Consider the following 21021-nt stretch of genomic DNA (forward strand, 5'->3'; position numbering starts at 1 on the left):
CCAGGAGGTGTGGGCACAGGGACAGTTGCTTTCTAATTATATCCACAGCTAATGCATCAGAGCAAAAATAAACACATGGGAAAAGGTCTCGCTTGAGCTGGGCTATCAAAACCAAACCCAAGTCACAACGGCGTACGTATTGGCAATGTCCCTTCTAGGAGTGTTGAAAACTGAGCTTTCCCTGAGTAACTCCCTCCGAGAGAGGAGGTGGGAGCTGAGCTAGGAGAAAACCCTAATCCCTGCAAAAGGGATCCCCCCCTTGCCCTTGCCAGTGGACCCAGGGCTGAAGAGCAGATCCAAAGGAGGTTTGTCTGAGGTGAACCTCTTCTGAAGCCCCAGCTCTTAGCAAGGCCCTGTCTGAAGAGTAGCAATGGGGAACCAGGATTTGGCTCCTTGCCCTGGCAAATGCTCTTCCCCAGACCCTTCTCATTCACTTTGGGACAGTGGTGGCTTGAAGTCTTCCCTCCCTGCTGCACTCCAGGGCGATTAACCCAACATACCGATGGCCTGGGGATGGGCTTCTGGGGTTTCTTGGAGCCGAGCTTCTTCATGGCATTATAGTATTTCTTCTGCTCTTCCGTCATGAAGATGTCTTTGCCTCCAAATTATAAAGGGAATCACCACTGTTAACCTTGGGAACTCGCCTCTTCCTACAAAGCATCTCCATCCATGCTCCTTCCCACCAAACATCTCCAGCCAAGCTCCTACCAGACATTGCCTGTCGCACTGACCCAGTGAAACCTGATTCCTCCCTGCTTGCCCTTTTCTGCTTCCCCCAATTCACAGCACCCACGGGTGCTCGCCCCAGCGCTGTGGTTTCCTCCTGCAGAGGTGAGATGCCACCTCCCAGCCTGCTGCAGCGAGTGGGGCACCCCATGCCCTGCCGGGGCTCACCCCCTCCTCGCTGGCTGGATCCTGCTGGGAGCGAGGCAGCATCTCGGGGTGCTTCAGACCTCTCTCGGCACAAACAACGTGCTCCGTGTTGCCCACCCTCCACCCGCTCCCCCCTCCGGCAGCCCAGGGGTATTAGTCCTGTGCTGCTCGCTTGAAAGCAGAAGTTGAGTCTCTCCTTGATGCATGGAAAAATGATGAGAAAGGGTCATGGGGTGGGAAAAGAAAATAAAAGCGCTAGCACAGGTGTACAGCCGTGCCTGCCGTGGCACAGGCAAGAGAAAACACAGTCCCCCTTGCCTCTTCCCTCTGCATCCGTAAATGAAATCCTCTATAAATGCTACGGCCAGGACGCAAGGGCCCGTGTGCTGTTTGTCAGGCTCTCCTTACTTGTTCACTCTGCGGGAAGCCACTGATGGATAACAGCAATTCAGGTTGCAGAGGGACCCTGGGGTCTGTCCGAGCACCGGTGGCCCTGGTCCCCTCACCCCACAACCGTGCTGGTCCCCCCCATCCCGTACCAGCGCCCCAGGAGGCAGCAGTGGCTGCAGGACACAGAAAATACTTATCTTTTTCTTCTGCTGGTTGAAGTTGTCGATGATGACGCCGATGAAGAGGTTCAGGGTGAAGAAGGCGCCGAAGATGATGAAGATGACGAAGTAGATGTACATGTAGAGGTTGATCTCGTACACTGGCTGCTCTTCAATCTGACCAGGAGAGATGGGAAATGTGAGACTAACCCTCTCCAGAAAGCGTGTCCCCAAGCCCCCAGACAAGGGCTCACTGTATCCAGACAGAGGTGATCCCCACCATCCATGGGGTGGCTGCTCTAAAACTTTCAGCAGATGCTGTGCAGGTTGAGTGGTCCCCATGGGAGCAGCCACGGGAAGGGACATCCACGTGACACTGCCTGGGGGACAAGGACGTGCTGACCTCCGATCCCACAGCATGGGCTGGGGAATAGGAAAGGATGCCCAGGTGCAGCGATATCAATGACCAAACTTGAGTTTCTTCCCAATAGTCAGCTTTCCAAGGGCTGAAATACAGCCAAGAGGGGAAAGGAAAAGTGGTTTAATTTGTGCCATGCCAGCACATGGGGGTGGCACAGCCTGGCAGCCTCAGAAAACACTCCCCGTCTCAAGGGGCATCGCTTAATTCTGCTCTATATTTGACTGGAGACATCCCAGGGTGTCACAACCTGCTTCCCCCATTTCGAGGAAACCTCTTGGCAGAAGGGAGTGGATTTGCTCCCAAAACAGCTTTGCCCCGGGTGTTCGGGGAGGCAGGAGACCAAGCCGTTTTCAAAGGGAGCTGGAAGCGGCTCCTCTGCTGAGCGCCGGCAGCTGCAGCCGGGACGAGCAGAGCGGCTGTTTCTGATGCTAAAAAAAGGCAACGAAAACAATATGTTCAGGCCCGTGGGTGTGCGGGGCTGACCCCCCCAGCGGGGCACGGGCAAGTTTGCTCACTTAGAGAAAGGTAGGAAGTCCCTCCTGCTGCGTTGGCTCATGGCAGCGTGTACACACATGGCCTGGCGTGGGGACACTTTTTGGGATGGATCATAGTAGAAACAGCCTCCGCATAAAACTCTTCAAAACACTTTTTTTTTTTTTAAATAAACCATTTAACCCAAAGGTTAAATGCTGGCTGCTCTGTTTTAATAACCCATTTATTGCTCAAGGCAAGCCAGGCACTTTCTCCAGGACGGGATAAGCTCTCCCGGATGGAGGGGTACGTGGAGGGCATCGTCTCACAGCAGGGTGAAGGACGAGCCCTCTGGTGCGGAGCTGGGGAGGCAGAGCGGGGATTTCAGACCACAAAACTGAAGCTGAGAGGAGCGGGCTTGGCCCCAGCTGTAGCCCGGGTTGGGTGGGAGCCCGGTGTGGGTGCCAGGCTGCAGCTGGGATGCAGGTGACAATGACATGGGTGGCACAGGGACACACAACTGGCTGCCCTTTTTGAGGCTGTGCACCTCAGCAGGGGGGATGTTTCAGCGGTTTCTCCACTCTTTAGCCCATGTCCTAGCTGAAGCAATGGGTGGGAGGGATGCAGGCAGCCCCCCAGCACCAATGGGCAGAGCCAGAGGGGATGCTGCGGCCGAGGGGTCCGTCCCCAGACCACGCTGGGCTGCACCTTGGCCCCAGGACTCTGCTCCCAGTCTGCCAGGGGGAACCGACCCAGTGGGGTGAGCGATGCTTGGTGCCGGTTGCGAGACATCCCTGCATGTCCCCTCACCTCGCGTGAGTCCACGGCGGCGTACATGATGTCCATCCAGCCTTTGAAGGTCGCCTGCGGGGATAGCAAAGAACAGATTCACTGGGAGGTATTTGGGGCTAGGGAGGGAGGGGAGGGCGATGGGTGAGTGTTTGGGGTTTACTTTGGGGGGTTTAGCTCTGAGCATGCCTGCGCAGCCTGGAGTTACAGCTTCTCCATGGGAATGGCAGGAGAGGGACCATGAGTTGAATCCACAAGAAAAATGCCCCGATGCAGAAATACTGAGATTTGCATGTGTGCACACATAAGCTCCATTCTGTGGCTGTGGTTACCAGGGAATTCCCAAAACACTGCTGCAAACCAGGCTGGGAAAAGAAGCAATTGACTCTTTTCCCCCCCAAAACAAAGTGCATTTTCCCAGCGGCAGAGCTGTGCCGGGGCTGGCTGCTCCTCCGCCCAACCTGGGCCACTTCCGTAGCCCTGACTTCTGTATTGCTGCCTCTGCTATCTGCTGGATCCCGATCCTGGTGGGGTACACTGCATCTTTTACAGGCTTTTGCTGCTGATTTGTTAAACAAAAAGCCTGAACATCTTGTTTCCTGAATCTGATGGAACAACAAACCTGAAGAGGAAGCTGAATTTAAAGCTGGTTAAATAATTCGGGTCATGCTCTGGTTCTGCAACCGCCAGTTCCCCTGGATCTGATGGGAGTAACCCCAGCCCACCCAATAACGGAGCCCACATCTATGTTTTTATTAAAATTGTGGTGAGCAGTTCCTCTTCTGCTTGCCTGGCTCAGCTGCTGGTTCAGTGGAAGCATGGCTGTGTTCACCCACTGCCCTGCAGCTCTTTTTCCAACCATCACCTTTCCCACGCGAAACTCTTGCAGCCTACGACTACAGCAGACCGAACTTTTAAAATGGGTGGGGGGAAAAGAAAGTGCCTCCCCTCCTCCTCCTGCATCCCGTGCTGGGCAGAGGACTTCTCGCAGCTCCAGGCTTGGTACTACCTACGCTCATCTGCAGCGGGTCCCTGGTGACACTTACCTTCCCCTCCCATCTTCTACTCTGTCCCTTTCCTCCTTGGCTCTGCAGGGTTTTTTGTGTTAAATATCAACTTTGGAGCTAAGAAGCGGCCAAGAGGCCCTATCTGGGCATCAGGGCAGCATCTCGCTTCAGCCCTGATGCTATTCACACTGCCCTGCTACGGCAGTGCACATCTTGGAGGGATGGCAGCTGCTTTCATTACGTACCACCTGCAGCAAGGAGAGGTATCCCAAGCCCACGTTGTCGAAGTTGACCTTGACGTTGACCCATCTGACCTCGTTGGTGTAGAGGAGGGCCATGCAGTCGCTCTTGTTGTTCACCACGCTGATGTCAAAGAGGTCCCCCGAGGTGGTGTTGACGCATCGGTAGTACTTCCCCGCAAAGAGGTTCACCCCCATAATGCTGAATATCAGCCAGAAGATGAGGCAGACCAGCAGGACGTTCATGATGGAGGGGATGGCGCCCAGCAAGGCGTTCACCACCACCTGCAAGGGGAGAAAAGACCTTGGAGGACCTGCCTAGGGAACCACGCTAGCAATGATGTGGACCTTCATGTCCCTGTGCCCCAGCCTTACTCTCCTCAGCAGCACCAAGTGGGCTCAAACTGGACCAAAGGTACCTTAGCATCAATCCCACTGATCTGGAGGCCCCTAAAATCCAGCTGGGATGGGTCCCTGATGTAGGTGACTGCTGAACAATGCTGCTTGCATGGCCATGTCAGAGCCAGCAGCACACGGGGGAGGCACCTACCCTCATGCCTTCAAATCTGGACAGGGCACGCAGTGGTCTCAGAGCCCTCAGCGTCCGCAGGGACTTGATGGCTCCCAGCTCGGAGTATCCCAGCCAGTTTGCTGTCAGGCTGATAATGGAAACCTGGAAGGAGCAGCCAAAGGGATTAGCAGCATCTCAGATGGAAACAACGGAGATAAATTGAGACACGTCCCTGCAGCTCCTGCCCGTCCCTCTCTCCCCAGCACTCCCTCAGGCCAGTGGTCATTGTCTTGTCTTGGGACACAGGGACTGGCATCGAGTCCTTGGGTCCCTGGTGACCAGCCACCTGGAGGATGTCCCTGCCTCTTGGGTATGAGGATGGAGGTGACGGGGGATGCAGAAATACAGCACAGGTGGAATGGCCTGCTGTGTCACAGAGCATTTGGGAGACCCTACGTCCCTTCACATCTCTACTGGGGTCTGATAGAACAGCATGGGCTTATTCTTGGCTTGAGCATAAACCAGAAAGGGTTTGAAAGGGTTTCTGCAACCAGGCAAAGAAGTGGCCCTTCCTGTGGAGGACCATTATTTTAAGCAATGGTCTAAGCCCTCATTCCACAGCCACACTATTGTCCTTTAAAATACGATATGGGTTCATTTCCAACAGCCTGCTACAATCCCCTAATGCTCCCAAATCCCTTGGCTAACTATGGCTCTAGAGGTGCTCATCGGACAACACTTACATCGACGATGAGGAAATCCAGCCAGCACCACGCGTTGGTGAAGTACACCTTGAAGCCGTAGGCCACCCACTTGAGCAACATCTCAATGACAAAGACGTAGGAGAAGACCTTGTCGGCGTACTCCAGGATGGTGCGTATCACCCTTCGTTGTTCAATGTAGATGTCCTCAAAAGCCTGGAAGAGGCGTGGAGCTACGTGACAGTCATTCTTCCACTAGGCCCGCTGCACGGCTCAGTGCAGCCACATCCATGCCTGCATTGTCCCTGCTTTCCTAGGGCTTGGGGCAGCTTGAAAAGTTGAGAGCCTAGCTGCGGGTGGCATTTACCGATGCACCTGATCAACTCTTGTTTGCAAGTTCCTGTTGGCTATGTAGAGCGGTGTATGTCCTAAAGCAAAGCTTCACTGAAGCAAATGTCCAGCTGCATCAAATTCCCACCAGTCTGAGCACAAGTGAAAAGCCGGGACACCAGCCTGCACCTTTGGATGCCTTGGTAGTTTTGAAAATGCTCTTAGGAGTTTGGGTTACTGCTATGTCCACATGGCACGTAAAACATAAGCAGTCAGAGCTACGGGCATGGTGACCAGGTGTTCCACAGCTGTTTTAACACAGCTTTCGATTCCGGCACTAGCTACAGCCTCAGACATCCCCAAACTGCACTTCTGAGCGTGATGCAGACGCATAAAGTATGTCTGAAAAACAGTTCAGTCCCTCTATCCTCCTTCCCTCTCTCTTTACCCCCAAACTTGCAGAGAAGTTGGTCTCCCCATTAGCTCTGTGTAGTTACAGGTGCAGCTGAGCTACATCCAGCCCAAATACTCAGAGAGGACCAACAGGCTGACACGCAGCTTTTTAATGAGGGTGATTTAAAAGGACACCCAGGTTCTGGGAGGGTGCACCAGTCAGCAGCTGGAAGTGCTGAACAGCAAAATAATAACCATGAATTATTTGTAAAGCACCTCCTGACAGCCAGTTACGGAGGCAGTGAAATGAGGAACCGTCCACACAAAGCTGAATAGATGGTGCAGACAGTTCATGGTTGACATTAAGAGCAGGAGGGGAAGATGTAGGCGGTTGCATCCCCTTGAGCCCATGGACCCATGATGGATGCTGGGGAGGGTTGTACAGGGGTGACTGTATGGGTGCAGGGCTCTTGGAGGGCAAGGGGAGGATGTTTAGATCCCCTTGCAAGGCTGTACATTGGGCAGACCTGAGCCAAATGGGGTTTCAAATCAAACACCTGCCCACAGCTGCGTTATTTTGCACAGGAGACAACCAGGCGACGCCCAGAGCCTCCGGTGCTGCTGCCTGGGGCCTGCCCACGTTCCTGGGCTCCCACCAAGCTGGGGAGCTGCTGCAGAGCAAACGGGACAGGGCGAAAGGTGGGACCTACCAGTGCCCCACTGCTGAGGAGGATCATGAAGACGATGAAGGTCTCGAACCAGTCGTGCTCCACAATTCGGAAGCAGGTTTTCCGGATGTTCCACCATATCTTCCCTCTGTCGCTGGTGACGTCCACATAGAGGCAGGGAAACCGCTTCACGCAGGCTGAGGATGGGACAAAGAGCTGTGGGTTACCTCCTGGCCAGGGCGTTTCCACCGATACGATGCTATTCGTGCTTTTATTGTCTTTTCAAACCCTCCTAGGTGGAGGCTGCAGCAGGATCCTGCTGGGTTAGAGGGTGTGCACGCAAGAGCGGAGCCCCATGGGGACCATCTCCTTGGTAGTACAGGAGGATTTGGAGTTTGGGCTGAGCTAAGTGAGCCTGGGGGTTGTTACGCTGCAAGAATTGGTTGGCAATGGCCGCTCCATACCCACTGCCCCCCTCTCCCCAGGGTCCCCTGCCCTGCTTGGTCCCTCACCTTCGGTGAAGCACTCCTCGGGCTCGTTGCTGCCCTCAGCCTCTTCTGCCACCTCCTCCTCCACCGGTGGCGGAGGCTTGTAATCCACAGTGCTGCACAGAGACGATGCATTGTCGCTGGAGAGGGGATTCTGCAAAGGGAAAGGAGGATTCAGGCTAGGCTGCCCCGCAGAAGGGGTGCTCCTGGGCTGCGGCTGCCTCCGGCCATCCTCCGGCTCCTGCTGCCCCCACCGAGGGAGCCAGCTGGTGGGACCCCCTTGCTTGAAGGCTGCTCTGAGTCCCTTTCCTATGAAATCACAGCCCAGAGTGAAGCTGTTGAATTGTCCAGGGCTGCAAACCTTGGAGGATCGTTGGTACATGACCTTGCACAAGCTTTGCTTTTCATCCAGGTTCAGAGGAGCAAAAGGTCCCCTGACCCCAGCCTTCCTCCCAGCACAGCAAGTCCATCTCCCATCCACTTGTACCATCATCTCAGGCTGATTTTCTCACCTCCTCCTCCTCCTCTGCATTCCCCCATCCAAGAAATGCTCTGCCAAACACCCCGTGGTACAATCAGACCTACAGAAACCTGGGCGGCCACCATGGCACTTCTCTCGAATCCTGCTGGCTCGGCTCGTGCCGAAGGGCTTTTAGGCTGGGGTTCACCCAAGTTCAAAACCTGCATCGCAAATATCTCGCCGGCTCCATCCCGTGCCACAGCTCAGCTTGGCTGGCTTCCCAGACACCACTCAGCAAGGTCTGGAGGGGCTGATAACGAGAGAAAACCTTGGCAAGCCCCTGGGATTTTTTCCTCCTTTTTTTTTTTTTTTGGCTTTCAGAGAAGGCCTTCTGCAGCACTTGAGGAAAGAGAAGATCCCCAGACCTGCCTCTCCTACCTGGGAGCAGATGATCTTGGATGGGCATCTCCAATGCAGGATGGCGTTGCCTTGCATGGGAAGGAGATAATCCTCCCCCAAGGTTGCTAGTGCTTTCAGTGGTGAATAAAGTAGCTACTCCGTCCTCCAACAAGCCAGGGAAGACCCCCTGGGGTAGTCTGAGACATTGTCGTTGCCTGCAGCTTCAGGGGCCACAGCCACATCAGTAGAAGACATTGCTTTGGGGGTCCCTTGCAGCCTGGCTACTGCGTGCTGGGGACACGCAGGGCATTGCCTTGAGGACACAGCAGTAGCACAAGCTGTTGGCTGGTGGCTCTGCAGGAGCAGTGGGGCCACCCTCCGCTGGGGCTGGGGGGGGGACAGGAGGGGCAGGGGGATTAGGAGGCCTCGGCATGGAGCCAGACAAGCTGTGACCCAGGGGAAAGACACACGGAAACCATCTGCCTCCAGGACAAGTCTTGCAAAGGCACAAGGTGGGAACGAATGAGCGCAGCCGCCCCAGAGATCGGGGGAAATGTGCCTGAGAGGCGCTTGGCAGGCTCGTGTAACCCAGGAACTCGTGTAACACCAGTAACCATGTGTGCTGGTGCTCAGGGCAGGTCCTGTTGGATGGGGAGAGGGATATCTGTGCTGGTCCCACTGCATGGTCCCCAAACCCCATCCCTGGGGGCTCCTGAGCCCCCACGCGCCTGCAACCAGCAGGTTTGCAGGGCAATTTCCATCACACGCCTGGTATGGCACCTCCAGCCTGGCTGGGTGTTTCCACCCAAATCCAGGGCTTTCCCCATCCTTGCCAGCACTGAGCATTGGCATCCATGTGCTGCGCACCCAGACTCACCCTGTGACCCCCATAATTCACGGCACTTGACAATACTCCTGTGATGCACCGCAGCCCAGAGCATCTCAGGAGACATCACCCTGTCCGGCAGGATGGGAGTCTGAGGCAAAAAGCCCCCTGGAAGAGCCCTGAGCCACAGTACTAACTCTGCACAGCCACACACCAACGCTGCTGTTCCTGTCACCTCCTCGCTGCTTTGCGGTGCAAAAGATAAATCAACCATAGGATGCAGAAGTGCTCCAGGAGAGCAGCCACGCTGCTGCCATCATCCTGCCGCTATCATTTCACCCTGAAAAATATCTTTGCCTCGGAAAGGAGCTGCTCTGGAAGAGGGAGAGCATTTATCAACGTTTTCTGAGCAGCCTATCCGGAGAAACCCCCCCAGTTTGCAATCGTCACTGGCGGCCTCTGTCCCCGGTGCGAGGCGGTGTGCCGGGCTTTGGCTCCATCTGGAGCTAATCGACGGCATGTGAACACACGGAGCTAGCAGCAATCTTCCCCGAGGACCAGCTCAGGGCTCCCACCAATTAGCACCCGATTTCTAATTACTAGGCAGTTATTTCATGTGATGACTGCCAGCCCGTTGCCCACCCTGCCTGTTCAGGCAGGGGCAGGGTCATTAATGCACCCTCCTGGCTTGCACCTTCGTCAACGTTCAACTGAATTTAGCTGCCAAAACCATCAGCGATGATGGGGTGAACCGGTATTTAGGGGTTGAGAGATGCTGTTTGCCCCCTGCACAAGCTGAGCAGCCAGGGATGGCTCTCAAAACACAAGCTCCATGCAGGGCGTTGGAGCCGGTGCCGCTAGATGTCAGCTGAACACAGCACCAAAACGCCAGAGCCACGCCGGGACACGTCCATAATTGCACATCGAGGTTTTCCCTCATCCGCCGGGAAGCACATCGTGGTGGTGGGGAACTGAGGTCCATGGGGACCCCGCAGACCAGGCTGGATGTGTCCCCCCTCCCTTGCTGCGGCCGGGTTGGCATTAACATCGCCTCTGTGCAGCATGACCGCACACCCAGTGTGCTATGGCATGGCCTGGGCGTACTGGGGGTTAGTGCTACCGGACTGGGCTTGTAGTAGGAAAAATTTGGGGAAAAACGCCAACTCTCAGCCTTCCTGCTGGCGGCACTAAGGGGAACGACAACAGCAACTCCCCTCGGCCATTCCCTTGGCAAAGGTGCTCCAGGCAAGTTTGTCCCTTCTGAGCACAGCTCAGCAGCACGTTTGCAACCGGTCACAGCCAGCCACCACCTTTCCTGCCGTTTTCCTCCTGCAGCCCCAACTGCTGAAAACACCCTGTTTTCCCAGCTAAAAAAAAAAATAAAATAAATCAGGATTGTCCCCTCTTCTTGCAGTGTGCCCCGAGCGAAGCCAGGTCCCTGTCACTGCGCGGAGCTGCAAGGAGCCTGCAGATGGGGAGGGAGGCGGATGGCTCTGGGGTTTTGGGAGTCCTGGTTCTTTTGCCAGCCCTGCATTGGGCTCCCTGTGCAAGCACAGCCAGGCACTCAGCAGCAGTTGTGATTGCACCCAAACTGCACCACTGCCTTCCGCCCCAGCACACCGCCCCGAGCAGGACTAGCTGGGACAGAGCTTCCCCAAGGCTCCTCAGCTCCTGGGCAGACACATTTGCCATTGATAGTCACAATAAACCCTCGGGTCAGAGCTGTTCTATTATTCATACAAAATCCCTTTCCAGATTGATGCAGTTGCTCCTCTCCACCGCGGCATCCCCAACTGCTCTGCGTTTCCCCAGGACCTCGATGCGACCCCACTGCGAGCAGTAATTTCCCACCAGACTATCACCCTTCTTTCTGCGTCCACTCAGGTCTTCCCGAGTTTCTTGTCTCGCATCTCCCGGTCATCCTCCCAGAGCACCAAGGCGATCAGTGTCCCACGAGCCCTGACAGTCCTCTCCGCGCCTCAACACAGCAATGCCAACATCAGCTGTCTCGTCAGCTTTGGATCCAAAATGCATTGCTTCATGTTCACTTGTGCTAAGCTCCTCCATCTGGTTTCATACCCTCCCGATGATGCTTTCTGAGGCATTAGCAGTGGATCCAATGTTAGCGCCATCAGCAGATTTCCTGGCATCAAATTCCTCTGGAACATCTTTAACCCCATACTGAGCGCTTTGACCCTTGCACCAACCCTGTGGTGCAGCGGGTCCCCCTTGTGTTAGCAATAACCCCATAGCCTCACCCAAAACCGGCCAACCCCCCCACCTCTGGCTTACCCTGGGAAATGCCGGGTTGAAAAACCCCAAGTTTGGCCCATGCCACACACTGCGGAAAAGCTAGAAGTAACCCAAACCAGCATAATTCTGTGGGCAGCACAGCAAGAATGGGTCAATCCCAGTTTTTGGGTTGAAACCCTCCCATCCACCTGTCTGACCTTGGCATCTTCGGTGTCGGACTGGGTGCTCGTCTCCTCGTAGAGGTCAGACTCCTCCGAGGCGATGGGGACTTGCACCGTCAGGTTGGGGTTGTTAATGAAATTCATGTGGTCCAGTTCATCCATGAAAAAATGCTCTTTGCCAGTGATTCCGTCCAGGTACTCTGACTTGGGGTCCTGGCCAGCGTCCATGTGGTTTAGCACAGAGTTGTCCCTCTTACTGTGCTCTTGCTCTTCCTCCGGGGCCACCTTCTTCCCCTTCCACAGCCTGCGGAGCAGCGTGAGGACAGCGGTCTTTACAAAGTTGATCCCCTTGGTGATCCTGCCAATCGCGATCTGCAAATTGTTCATCTCTCCGTCGTCATCAGACGCCGCCAGGCTATCAGCGCTGAAGGAGCTCAGCAGCAAAGCTAAGAACAGGTTCAGCACCTGGAGGGGACAAAGGCAAATACCAGCGCTGACATCCAGCACCAACATTGCCCCTGCAGGCTGGAGCGGCAGGGACCAGTCGTGGCCGTGGAGGAGACCCTTATGTTGAACATGTCATGGGACTCCCTCCTCCCATCGCCCAACTCTGGGGACTGCAGAGATGCCAGCCCTTCTCCTGGAGGACATGAACATGGTCCTCCTCACTCCTCCCTGGGCTGTGATGCCCTCGGTGTCACCCCCGGCTGCTTGGGTCCTGCTGATCCATTTGCAAGCGATGCCAGTCATCGCTTCAGCCCCTCTCAAACCACCTCCCCTGTGGGTCCATCAACATGTCCCTCCCTTCGCTCTCTTGGAGCTCTTGGCCTGGCTGGTCCCCACGTGGGACTCCCTAAAGCCTATGGTGCTTCTCCCCACCACCCATAGGGATGCAACTCAGCTCCGTCCCTTCTCTTCCCAGGGAGAAACCTCCTGCTTATTGTCCTCCCAGCTGCAACTCTTCCTCTCCTCTTTGCTGGCTCTGGTAGCTCGGATGCCCACTGACCTCTTGAGGGTCTCCAACGCCCTGGAGCCACAGCCGTAACCTCATCCCTTTCTACCAGAGACTGCTCTGCTCCATGGAGAGCGGCATTTCATCCCAGCGCAAGTCAGTTCACGGGATGCAAATGCAATGCACTATATACCTCCAAGCACGAGCTCTCTCCTGCTTTCCCCAGATGTCTCCTACTTCACCGTGCCCAAAGCGTGACTGGATCCCACTGCAGCCTCGCCTGGCACGGGTGGACTCACTGCGTGCCAGAAACCTGGAGCAGCTCATGAGAATAGGAGTGGGACAGGCTCTCCCCGGGGTACGGCAGCATCGGCAGCACCCAGACGTGCACTCGCTGCGCAGAGCGGCCGATGGGCCAAGCCCACAGCTGTTGATGTTTGTGCCTTTTTGTGCCAGCAGCGTATCTGAGAAGGGAATTAGCTGCTATTCAAGGTCACTGCTGTTTTCACATGGCTCATACCATATGACTTAAATCGCATCTTTAAATAAATCCCTACTATCCCATCAGTTTAATACTTACATTAAGCACCAGTTACAGCTAATAGTTGCTGTTGGCTCTGGTTTTTTTGGACAGGAGTCCGTTACCTTGTCACCCGACTGACTTCCTCCCTTTTCCCTTAATAACCCCAAAGGAAATGCTCAAAGTGTCATTAACAGTAAAGGACGACCGACCGTCGCCTTATTCCTTTGCAGGGGAAGTGGGTAGAAACACACGCCTCCCTGCAGCCGGGATGCTCAGGAGGCTGCTCGGGACAGGCTCCAGGACTCGGAAATACCTGAGACACGGCCAGGAGAGCCTGGCAAAGAGGATGAAGAGGGCAGAGATGGCTCTGTAGATGGTCGTGCACTGTGTTTCTCTACCTAGCTTTAAATGAACCCCGTGGAGCAGCACAGAGCACAGCAGGAGCTGCAAAGCTTGCCCGGAAAGCTGGGGTGCAATCTTGGGGAGGGCTACACCTCTGGGAGGGCTGCCTCTGACCCCACCAGCTGAAAATCATGCTGCCCCCATATTGTCTCCAGGAAAGTCTCCTGGAGGGGTGGATGGGCTGTCCTACTCCAAAAACTGGCTCCAGAAGAGGAAAGGATTCCAGAGCCCTTTTTGGGGAGGGTCTCCAGGGAGCCCCAGCTGTGATTCCCAGTCTCTAAGCTCCTGCACTCTCTGCAGACCATCCTGGAGATGCTCCTGCTGCTTATGGGTGGTTTTCAGCCTGATTCAGCATTGCAATTCAAATGAACGGGTTCCCCCTTGAAAGGTAGCCTTACAAACTGTTGCTGACTTCTGGGCAGCCCGGGGGCACATGGGGCTGCTCCCCACCGCGAGGCGATGCGTGCACGTCTGCCCAGCATCACCCAGCACAGACCCCAGAACACCCCAGGGTGAGGTCTGCAGCCAACATGGCTCTCCATGCTGCTATGGGGGCCAGTTCAAAGCCCCAAATACCTGGCCCGAGCCAGGGAAGCCAAGCAGCACTCAAATCCCAACTTTCTGCCCTCAAAGCGGGACACTCCAAGCTGCCCTACCCCTTACCCGATCCAGGGGGTGGTCTGGGTTTCTCCCCGGGGTTGCTTTCACCCCTCTGGAGGGCTGTGCCAGCCTGGGGCTGGAGCAGCCACCCGTTGTGGGGAGGGAGGCGTCAGCAGCTCCCTGGGCAGATAGTTTTTCAAAGCAAATTCCAAAGGGCTTACACAACCCCGGCAAGTAATAGGAGCGATTCGGCAAGCCGCGCGCTTCCCTCCCCTGCCTTGCTCCTTAAGAAGGGAGAGCAGGGCCCACACAGCCTGGAAAACAAGCTTCAAAGCCGCCAGCAAGAGGGTTACCAAGTTTAGAAAGGATTTCACGCTCGCCTGGAACTTGCAGACCTGCAGCGCTGGTAGCGAGCAGCTTGGAGGGCAATGGGCAGAGAGGGAGGGTAATGGTGACCAGGGGTTCACCAGGACCTGGGGGAAGGACCCCCTGTGCTGCAGAGGGGTCGTGCATTGCCGGGATGCCACCGGGACTGCAGTGAGGATGGGGGATGCTGGGGATCTGCAAAAGCCTTCCAGGGGGGGTCTGCCCCCAAAAGCACCTGGGAGCAAAGGGCCAGCCCTGGGGTGAGCTGGATATAACACTGCCTCCATCCCTCATCGCAGAAGAGTGGGAAATAGGGGAGGAAAGCCTGAAAAGCCATGTGGAGAAGAAAGGGCAGCTTGAAGATGAGCTCTCTTTTGTTCCAGAGCTGCTCCTGCATCTGCCTGAAGCCTGTTGTTAAGTTTTCCATGCCTCGGTTTCCCCTTCTTTTCCTGATCTAGTTTCATCTGAAGGTCACTCAGAAATTGCTTCTTACCCTGCTTTACACAGAGCTGAGCACACAGTACAATCCCAGTGGGTCTACAGGAGGGAGGTCGAGCCCTTTGCCTGTGCTCCTGTACAGCTCCAACCAGACCGTGCCTACAGGCATAGCCCTGTAGATGAGCTGAGCTGGACAGCATTGGCCAGCGAGTGAGGGGCAGAGGTGTCCCCACCCCACAACACCCTCCATCCTTGCCCCCCACCTTTCATTGAGGGTCCACCCCACTTCCAAGACTCACCACGAGGTTCCCGATGACCATGACCATCATGAAGACGATGAGGCACATGGTCTGGCCGGCCACCTCCATGCAGTCCCACATGGTCTCGATCCACTCCCCGAGGAGGAGGAGGAAGACGATGAGGAACGAGTGGAAGAAATCGTTCATGTGCCACCGTGGCAAACTGCCGGTCGTGCTTATCTTCTTCACGTTGTCCATGTAGCTTTTCCCAAAAAGCTGCATTCCTACCACGGCAAAAATAAAGCAGAGGATGCGGAAGACGATGAGGAAGGAGTGGAAGAAGTCATTCATGTGCCAGCGGGGCAGCGTGCAGTCAAGAGAGATCTTGCACACGCACTCTATGTAGCTCTTCCCAAAGAGCTGCATCCCCACCACGGCAAAGATGAAGACGATGATGGCCAGCACCAGCGTGAGGTTCCCCAGGGCGCCCACCGAGTTACCGATGATCTTGATGAGCATGTTGAGGGTGGGCCAGGACTTCGCAAGCTTGAAAACCCTCAGCTACAAGGAGCAAGGAGACAAGGCGTTGATTTGCCTGGGGCTTTCATTGCCAGAAAGCATCAGCAAGGCTGCGAAGCTGGGATTAGATCTTCACGTGGCAGTTTTATTAAGGCAGGAGGGATTAAACACCCAACTGCTTTGCAAAGAGCACAGACTCCGACTTTCCTAAATATTTAGCTTGACTGTTAGTGTTATCTTTAACAGGGGACAAGTTGGTGACCGCCATAAAGGAGGTTGAACAAGCCATTCTCCACCCTGGTGGCAATTGCATCCAAAACCCCCTGGCACAGCTTGTCCCCGTGGCACGTACCAAGCGGAAGGAGCGGAGCACGGAGAGCCCTTGCACGTTGGCCAGGCCCAGCTCCACCAGGCTCAGGGTAACAATGATGCTGTCAAAGATATTCCAGCCCTGCTGGAAATACTCGTAGGGGTCCAAAGCAATGAGTTTCAGGACCATCTCCGCCGTGAAGATCCCCGTAAAGACCTGTGGGAAACAGCACCCCGTCAGCTTGCTTGAAAGCCCGTGCTTCGGCATGGGGTGGGTAGCACCTCTCCTTTTTGGGGTATTCCCAAAGTGTTTCATCCCACTGGGTCCAGCCCTGGTTGAGCACGAGCTCCCCAGCTGTTACCCAGCATGGCTTGTGGAGCCGGGCTGGGAGTACTGGGGACTGATTGCTACTGGAGAGACTTGGCAAAGGTGCGTGTTAGCAAGTGGAGATTAAAAATAAAAGTCTCATTGGCAAAGGGACCCCCTTCAAATGACTGCTGAATCACAGGGGTTCCCAGCACTGGGAACTGGGCTGCTACTGGGATGCCCCTGTCCCACCCCGAGCCCTGCGAAAGCTGACCCGGCTTTTACACATTACTCTTTTCCGGGGACTACAACGGCGCTGTGCATTATCACATTACTCCAGAGCCGGATCAGCAATGTGACAATTAGCATCCTTGATGCGATTTCATGACACGGTGTGTGCAGAGGGGGCCTGCTGACAAATTTTGCCCTGGATGTGGATCGAGTTGGGATGCACAGGTCCTTGCCTCCACCTTGCAGAAAGGCTTCTGCACTGGCATCTCAGGGGATGCTCCCCAACCTGCTCCTTTGCATGCCAGCCGACAAATGTCCCTTTTTCTGCTCCTGCCAGCTGATCCCTGCTCTCTTCACTTACAGCCTGGCCATCTTTCTGCCTGCAGCGAGACAGGCAGCAGGCGCTGCTGCTTTCATCTTGGGCACAGGCAGGCGATGTGGAAGGAGACCGTGGCTCAGTGGGAGCTGCTTCTCCTGCTCCCATCCCTCCCTGGCCCTTCCCCAGCAAATCCCGCCCGCTCCCTGCATTGGGTTGTACATGCAGCCAGAAACCGCTGCTGGCCCGAAGGAGAAGCTGGACCTGTCTTTGCAGCGTGACCGTGCTTCGAGCAACAGCCGATTAATCCCCTTGTATTTCCTGAATGAAACCAGAGACAAAGCAGCTATGTGCTGAGCGTCATCCTGCCCACCCGGGGCTCGGGCACCGGCATGTGTCACTCCAATGCCTGTGCACAGAGAGGCCCTGGCATGTGCTGGAGCAGGGCAAGGTGGCAGGAGAGGAGACGGCGAGCTCTCCCATCCCTTAGCTGCATTTCCCAGAGCTACCAGGGGCCTCCCGGACTTGTCCCACCAGCAGATTGCATCCAGCTGAAAGCCATTTGCCCTGAGCTCCAAGCAGGAGCAAGCACAGCCGGTTGCTAAATACACCCATGAAATCAGGACAGCCCAGGTTTGCAGTGATTTCACTGGGAAAAGTCCTGACGATGATTATTGTTATTATTGTTATTATCTAATGCTGCTAGCACTGTTGCCTCCTGCTCCATGGGGACCTGTTTGCTCCCAGCATCTGAATTGGCTCCACATGGCATCCCAGCATCGCAAGGACACTGTAGTGTCAGCCAGGGCTGGCAGCAGCTCGTGCCTGACCCTGGGTTGCAATGTAGAAGATGGCTCAGCACAGCTCTGCAAGGCCATGGCCACATTGGCATCGCCAAGATACACCAAACAAGACAGAAGCTGCAGCAGAAGGGGAGCAGGGGATGATGGATCCCACCCCCATATCACTTCCCTTGATCTGAGCCATCCTGGAGTCCAACCCCTCACAGGGGTGCTGTGATCAGACCCCTGCAGCACTTTCTCAGCAGCTGGGACGTGTTTCCAGGCAGGCATGCATGCTGTTCAGGCGACACAATGGCAGCAGAGGGGATCTGCCCACCAGGGTGGATGGCTTAGAGCCATCTGCTGTGGCTCTAAACAGGGAAGGACGGGATGCCCGTAGCTGCCTACCAGGTTCCCCACGGTCAGCATGTTCTCAAACTCCTCCATCATGGGATAATGCTCCATGGCCATGAAGACTGTGTTGAGCACAATGCAGATGGTGATGCCCAGGTCCACAAAGGGGTCCATCACCACCAGCTTGACAAACTCCTTCAGCTTCAGCCACAGAGGACAGCAGTTCCAGACCAGGAACGTGTGGGCAAATTTGTACCACCAGGATGGGCACTTCTGGTGCGCTTCCTCCAGCTCTGAGGGCAGGAAAGAAAAATGACCTCAGTGTAGGCTTATCTTGTCCTGCCCTGGGTGGGGCAAGTGCCAACCCACTAGAAGAGATCTCTCCTGAGTTCCTGAACCAGCCCTAGACCATCTACGAGTTTAATGTGGGGGCTAAAAGGAGGAGCCTTCCCATGCCCAGGCACAGTGATGTTGCAGACCTTACCCTCCAGAGAGGGATGGAAAGGCAGATCAGTCAGGGAACTGTGGGTCCAATCCTGCTCTCAGCACCTGGGCAGGATTTGAGGTGTCCGCGCCACACTGAGATTGCAGGGACATCCAAGAGAACTGCTCTGGGGTGGCCAGAGGGTTTGGTGCCCATTCTCAGGGAGGACAGGGCTGAGAAGCCTGTTATTGCTGCGTCTACGGTACTTTTCGCTGAAGTTGAGACAGGAGCTCTTGGGAAGCCACTCAACAGCTCTCAGTTGACTCTGGAGACTGCTATAATTAATTGCAATCCCATTCATTTGCAAGAGATATTGTATTATTGCCTCCAGGCATCATCCTAGCGAGCTGGGATGAAAAGCCTTGCTTGAGCATCCCTGCAGTCCACTGACCCCCTGTGGAGACCCCAGGTCCAGAGTCATCCCTTGCACGGGGCTGGAGATTTGGGACAGCCGCTATCACTGGTATGTGCCGAGCACCCCAAGCCCACCAACGCACAACAGTTGGGCTAAAACAGCTGGGACACACAGCCCTCACCCAGGCTGGGGAAGGACATACCTTCCACAGTGTTGGAGATGACACTGATGGCGCTCCCCACCCTCTTCTCGAGGCCTGGCCCATCTTGGTTGCCCATAGTGAGGTGGTTGTGGTCTGATTTCTCCGTCTCATTGGTTGGGTTGAACTAGAAGGAGAGGAAGCCACAGGGGACGAATGCAGAGCACTGCAGGTTATTTAATGCACTTAAAGACAGAGCAGGCAGAAAAAGGGCATGGTCTGGAGAGACCTTGGGGTGCAACATGGGAACTACAGAGGGGCTGCAGAAAGGCTCGTAGGACCCGACCCACAACAAGCTGGGCACAAGCCCGTCCCTCCACCAGGGTTTATTGGGGTGGGCACCCTCAAGGGATGGCAGAGACAGAGCCGAGCACGTACATTGATCACCGTAGCAGACCGCTCCAGCACGACCTTGGGGACCACTTGCCCGTTGCAGTCCTTTGCCTTGTCCTGGTCACTGTTCAGGTCCGAGTCGCGCTCCTTTTCGGCCACGCTGCTGGGCAGGGAACCGCTGCTGGACCGCCGGTCCTGCAACTGCAGCAACCCACGTCCCCATCACCCGCGTGTCCGCAGCCATCGGGAGCTTCCCGCAATGGCTGCAGGGCACCAGGCTAAGGAGGGGGTGAACTGAGCCCCAGGACCGTCCTGGGCAAGACTTTGTGACCCCAAAATCTGCTGCTGCAGGACTTGGGCAGCAAATTCAGATCCTCACAAGCAACAATGAGGGATAGTAATTTGTGGTAGATAAACAGAAATTTGAAGACTTTCCTTTCCACTTGCACACCCCACCGTACTAAGCTCTCCGCACAGCAGTATTAGATCTGTTCAAATTTGGTCAGGATGAATAATTCATAAGGACAAAACTATGCAAACCTTCTAATTTCTGTCTTGCAGGAAACTTTAATCTTTGAAACATGTTTTCATCCCAAATAGGAAAGAAGCAAAATCTTCAAGGCTCTTGCTGAAATGCGATGTCCAAGATTTTTGGACTTGCACTGAATTCGTGAATGTTTGGGTCAAAATTTCAATTTTTTTTCCCAAATGTTGTTTTATTAGGTTTTCATTTGCACATGCAATCTTTTTGTTTTGTTTTGTTTTTCGGGTTTTTTTTTGTTTTGTTTTTTTTTTTTGTTTCCAACAGTGGTATTAATATTTGAAGTTTACTACACCCTCCGGTAGCACTAAGGATGCCACAGTGGAGTGGGAACCTCTCTGTTCCCACTGCACATTGCTGAGATGCAACACACATTCCACGCTCGTTCGCTGATCCATTAAATGGATCCGAGCGCCCATTTCTTGTAGGCGCTTTGCCCTCACTCTTAGCCTTATTCCCTCTGTCTTCTCCATTTCCCTAGGTGACAATAAAGGAGTATCATCACTTAATAAAGCCATTGGGCAACTCACTGGTTAATTTGCTCAGGGAACCGGCCACAGCACCAGCTTTATGCCCAGCCCTGGAGTCTCCATCCCTCGGGCAGGGCTTGCTTAGACCCATCCTGCAAACGGCAGCAGCCAGATAAGAGCAAGCCACTTCCTCGGAGGATGTTGTGGCTCAGCACAGATAAGCAATGAGAGATAGAGGCTCTAGAGAGAGGAAAACATTGTTTTGTGTCTCTCTCTACATGCAAAGAAGCTGGTCTTTTGCCCAGACTAACACTTAGATTTGCAGGGATGTCCCCTGCGGACGTTGCTGACATAGACCAAAATGATGATTAGAGATGGAAAATGGCTGGGCTGCAGTATCAGACATCACAGAAGCTTTTGCCCATGTTTTTATAGCCCTATCGTGCTGAAAAGAGACTCCCAAGGACCGGAAAGGGGCTAAGGTAACACCCCGGGGCCGCAGTGGAGCAAACGTCTCTTGTCTAGACCGTGCTTTTGCCAATAAAGGTTGGACCAGATGATCCTTGAGGTCCCTTCCAACCTGGTATTCATAGGATCACAGAATGGTTTGGGTTGGAAGGGAACTCTAAAGGTCATCTAGTCCAGCCCCCCTGCCATGGGCAGGGACATCTTCAACTAGGTCAGGTTGCTCAGAGCCCCGTCCAACCTGACCTGGAATGTTTCCAGGGATGGGGCATCCACCACCTCTCTGGGCAACCTGGGC

At 54.9% G+C, this 21021-nt stretch overlaps 1 protein-coding gene across 1 annotated transcript in view; it reads right to left on the reverse strand.

Moving 5' to 3' along the window:
* The window catches only part of SCN4A (sodium voltage-gated channel alpha subunit 4), a 45474-nt gene that overhangs the window by 3939 nt on the left and 20514 nt on the right, over positions 1-21021 (reverse strand). The window contains exons 11-25 of the mRNA XM_019474281.1: positions 19293-19448; positions 18918-19041; positions 17931-18169; positions 15930-16103; positions 15363-15619; positions 15119-15218; positions 11575-12003; positions 7464-7593; positions 6994-7148; positions 5603-5776; positions 4899-5021; positions 4355-4633; positions 3124-3177; positions 1461-1598; positions 501-605 (exon numbers count right to left, since the gene is read on the reverse strand). Of these exons, the coding sequence (XP_019329826.1) occupies positions 501-605; positions 1461-1598; positions 3124-3177; positions 4355-4633; positions 4899-5021; positions 5603-5776; positions 6994-7148; positions 7464-7593; positions 11575-12003; positions 15119-15218; positions 15363-15619; positions 15930-16103; positions 17931-18169; positions 18918-19041; positions 19293-19448 (2637 nt within the window). The remainder of the gene's footprint in view (positions 1-500; positions 606-1460; positions 1599-3123; positions 3178-4354; positions 4634-4898; positions 5022-5602; positions 5777-6993; positions 7149-7463; positions 7594-11574; positions 12004-15118; positions 15219-15362; positions 15620-15929; positions 16104-17930; positions 18170-18917; positions 19042-19292; positions 19449-21021) is intronic.

This window comes from Aptenodytes forsteri, unplaced genomic scaffold (assembly GCF_000699145.1).
Source record: "Aptenodytes forsteri isolate BGI_AS27 unplaced genomic scaffold, ASM69914v1 Scaffold249, whole genome shotgun sequence".
Taxonomy (NCBI): Eukaryota; Metazoa; Chordata; class Aves; order Sphenisciformes; family Spheniscidae; genus Aptenodytes; species Aptenodytes forsteri.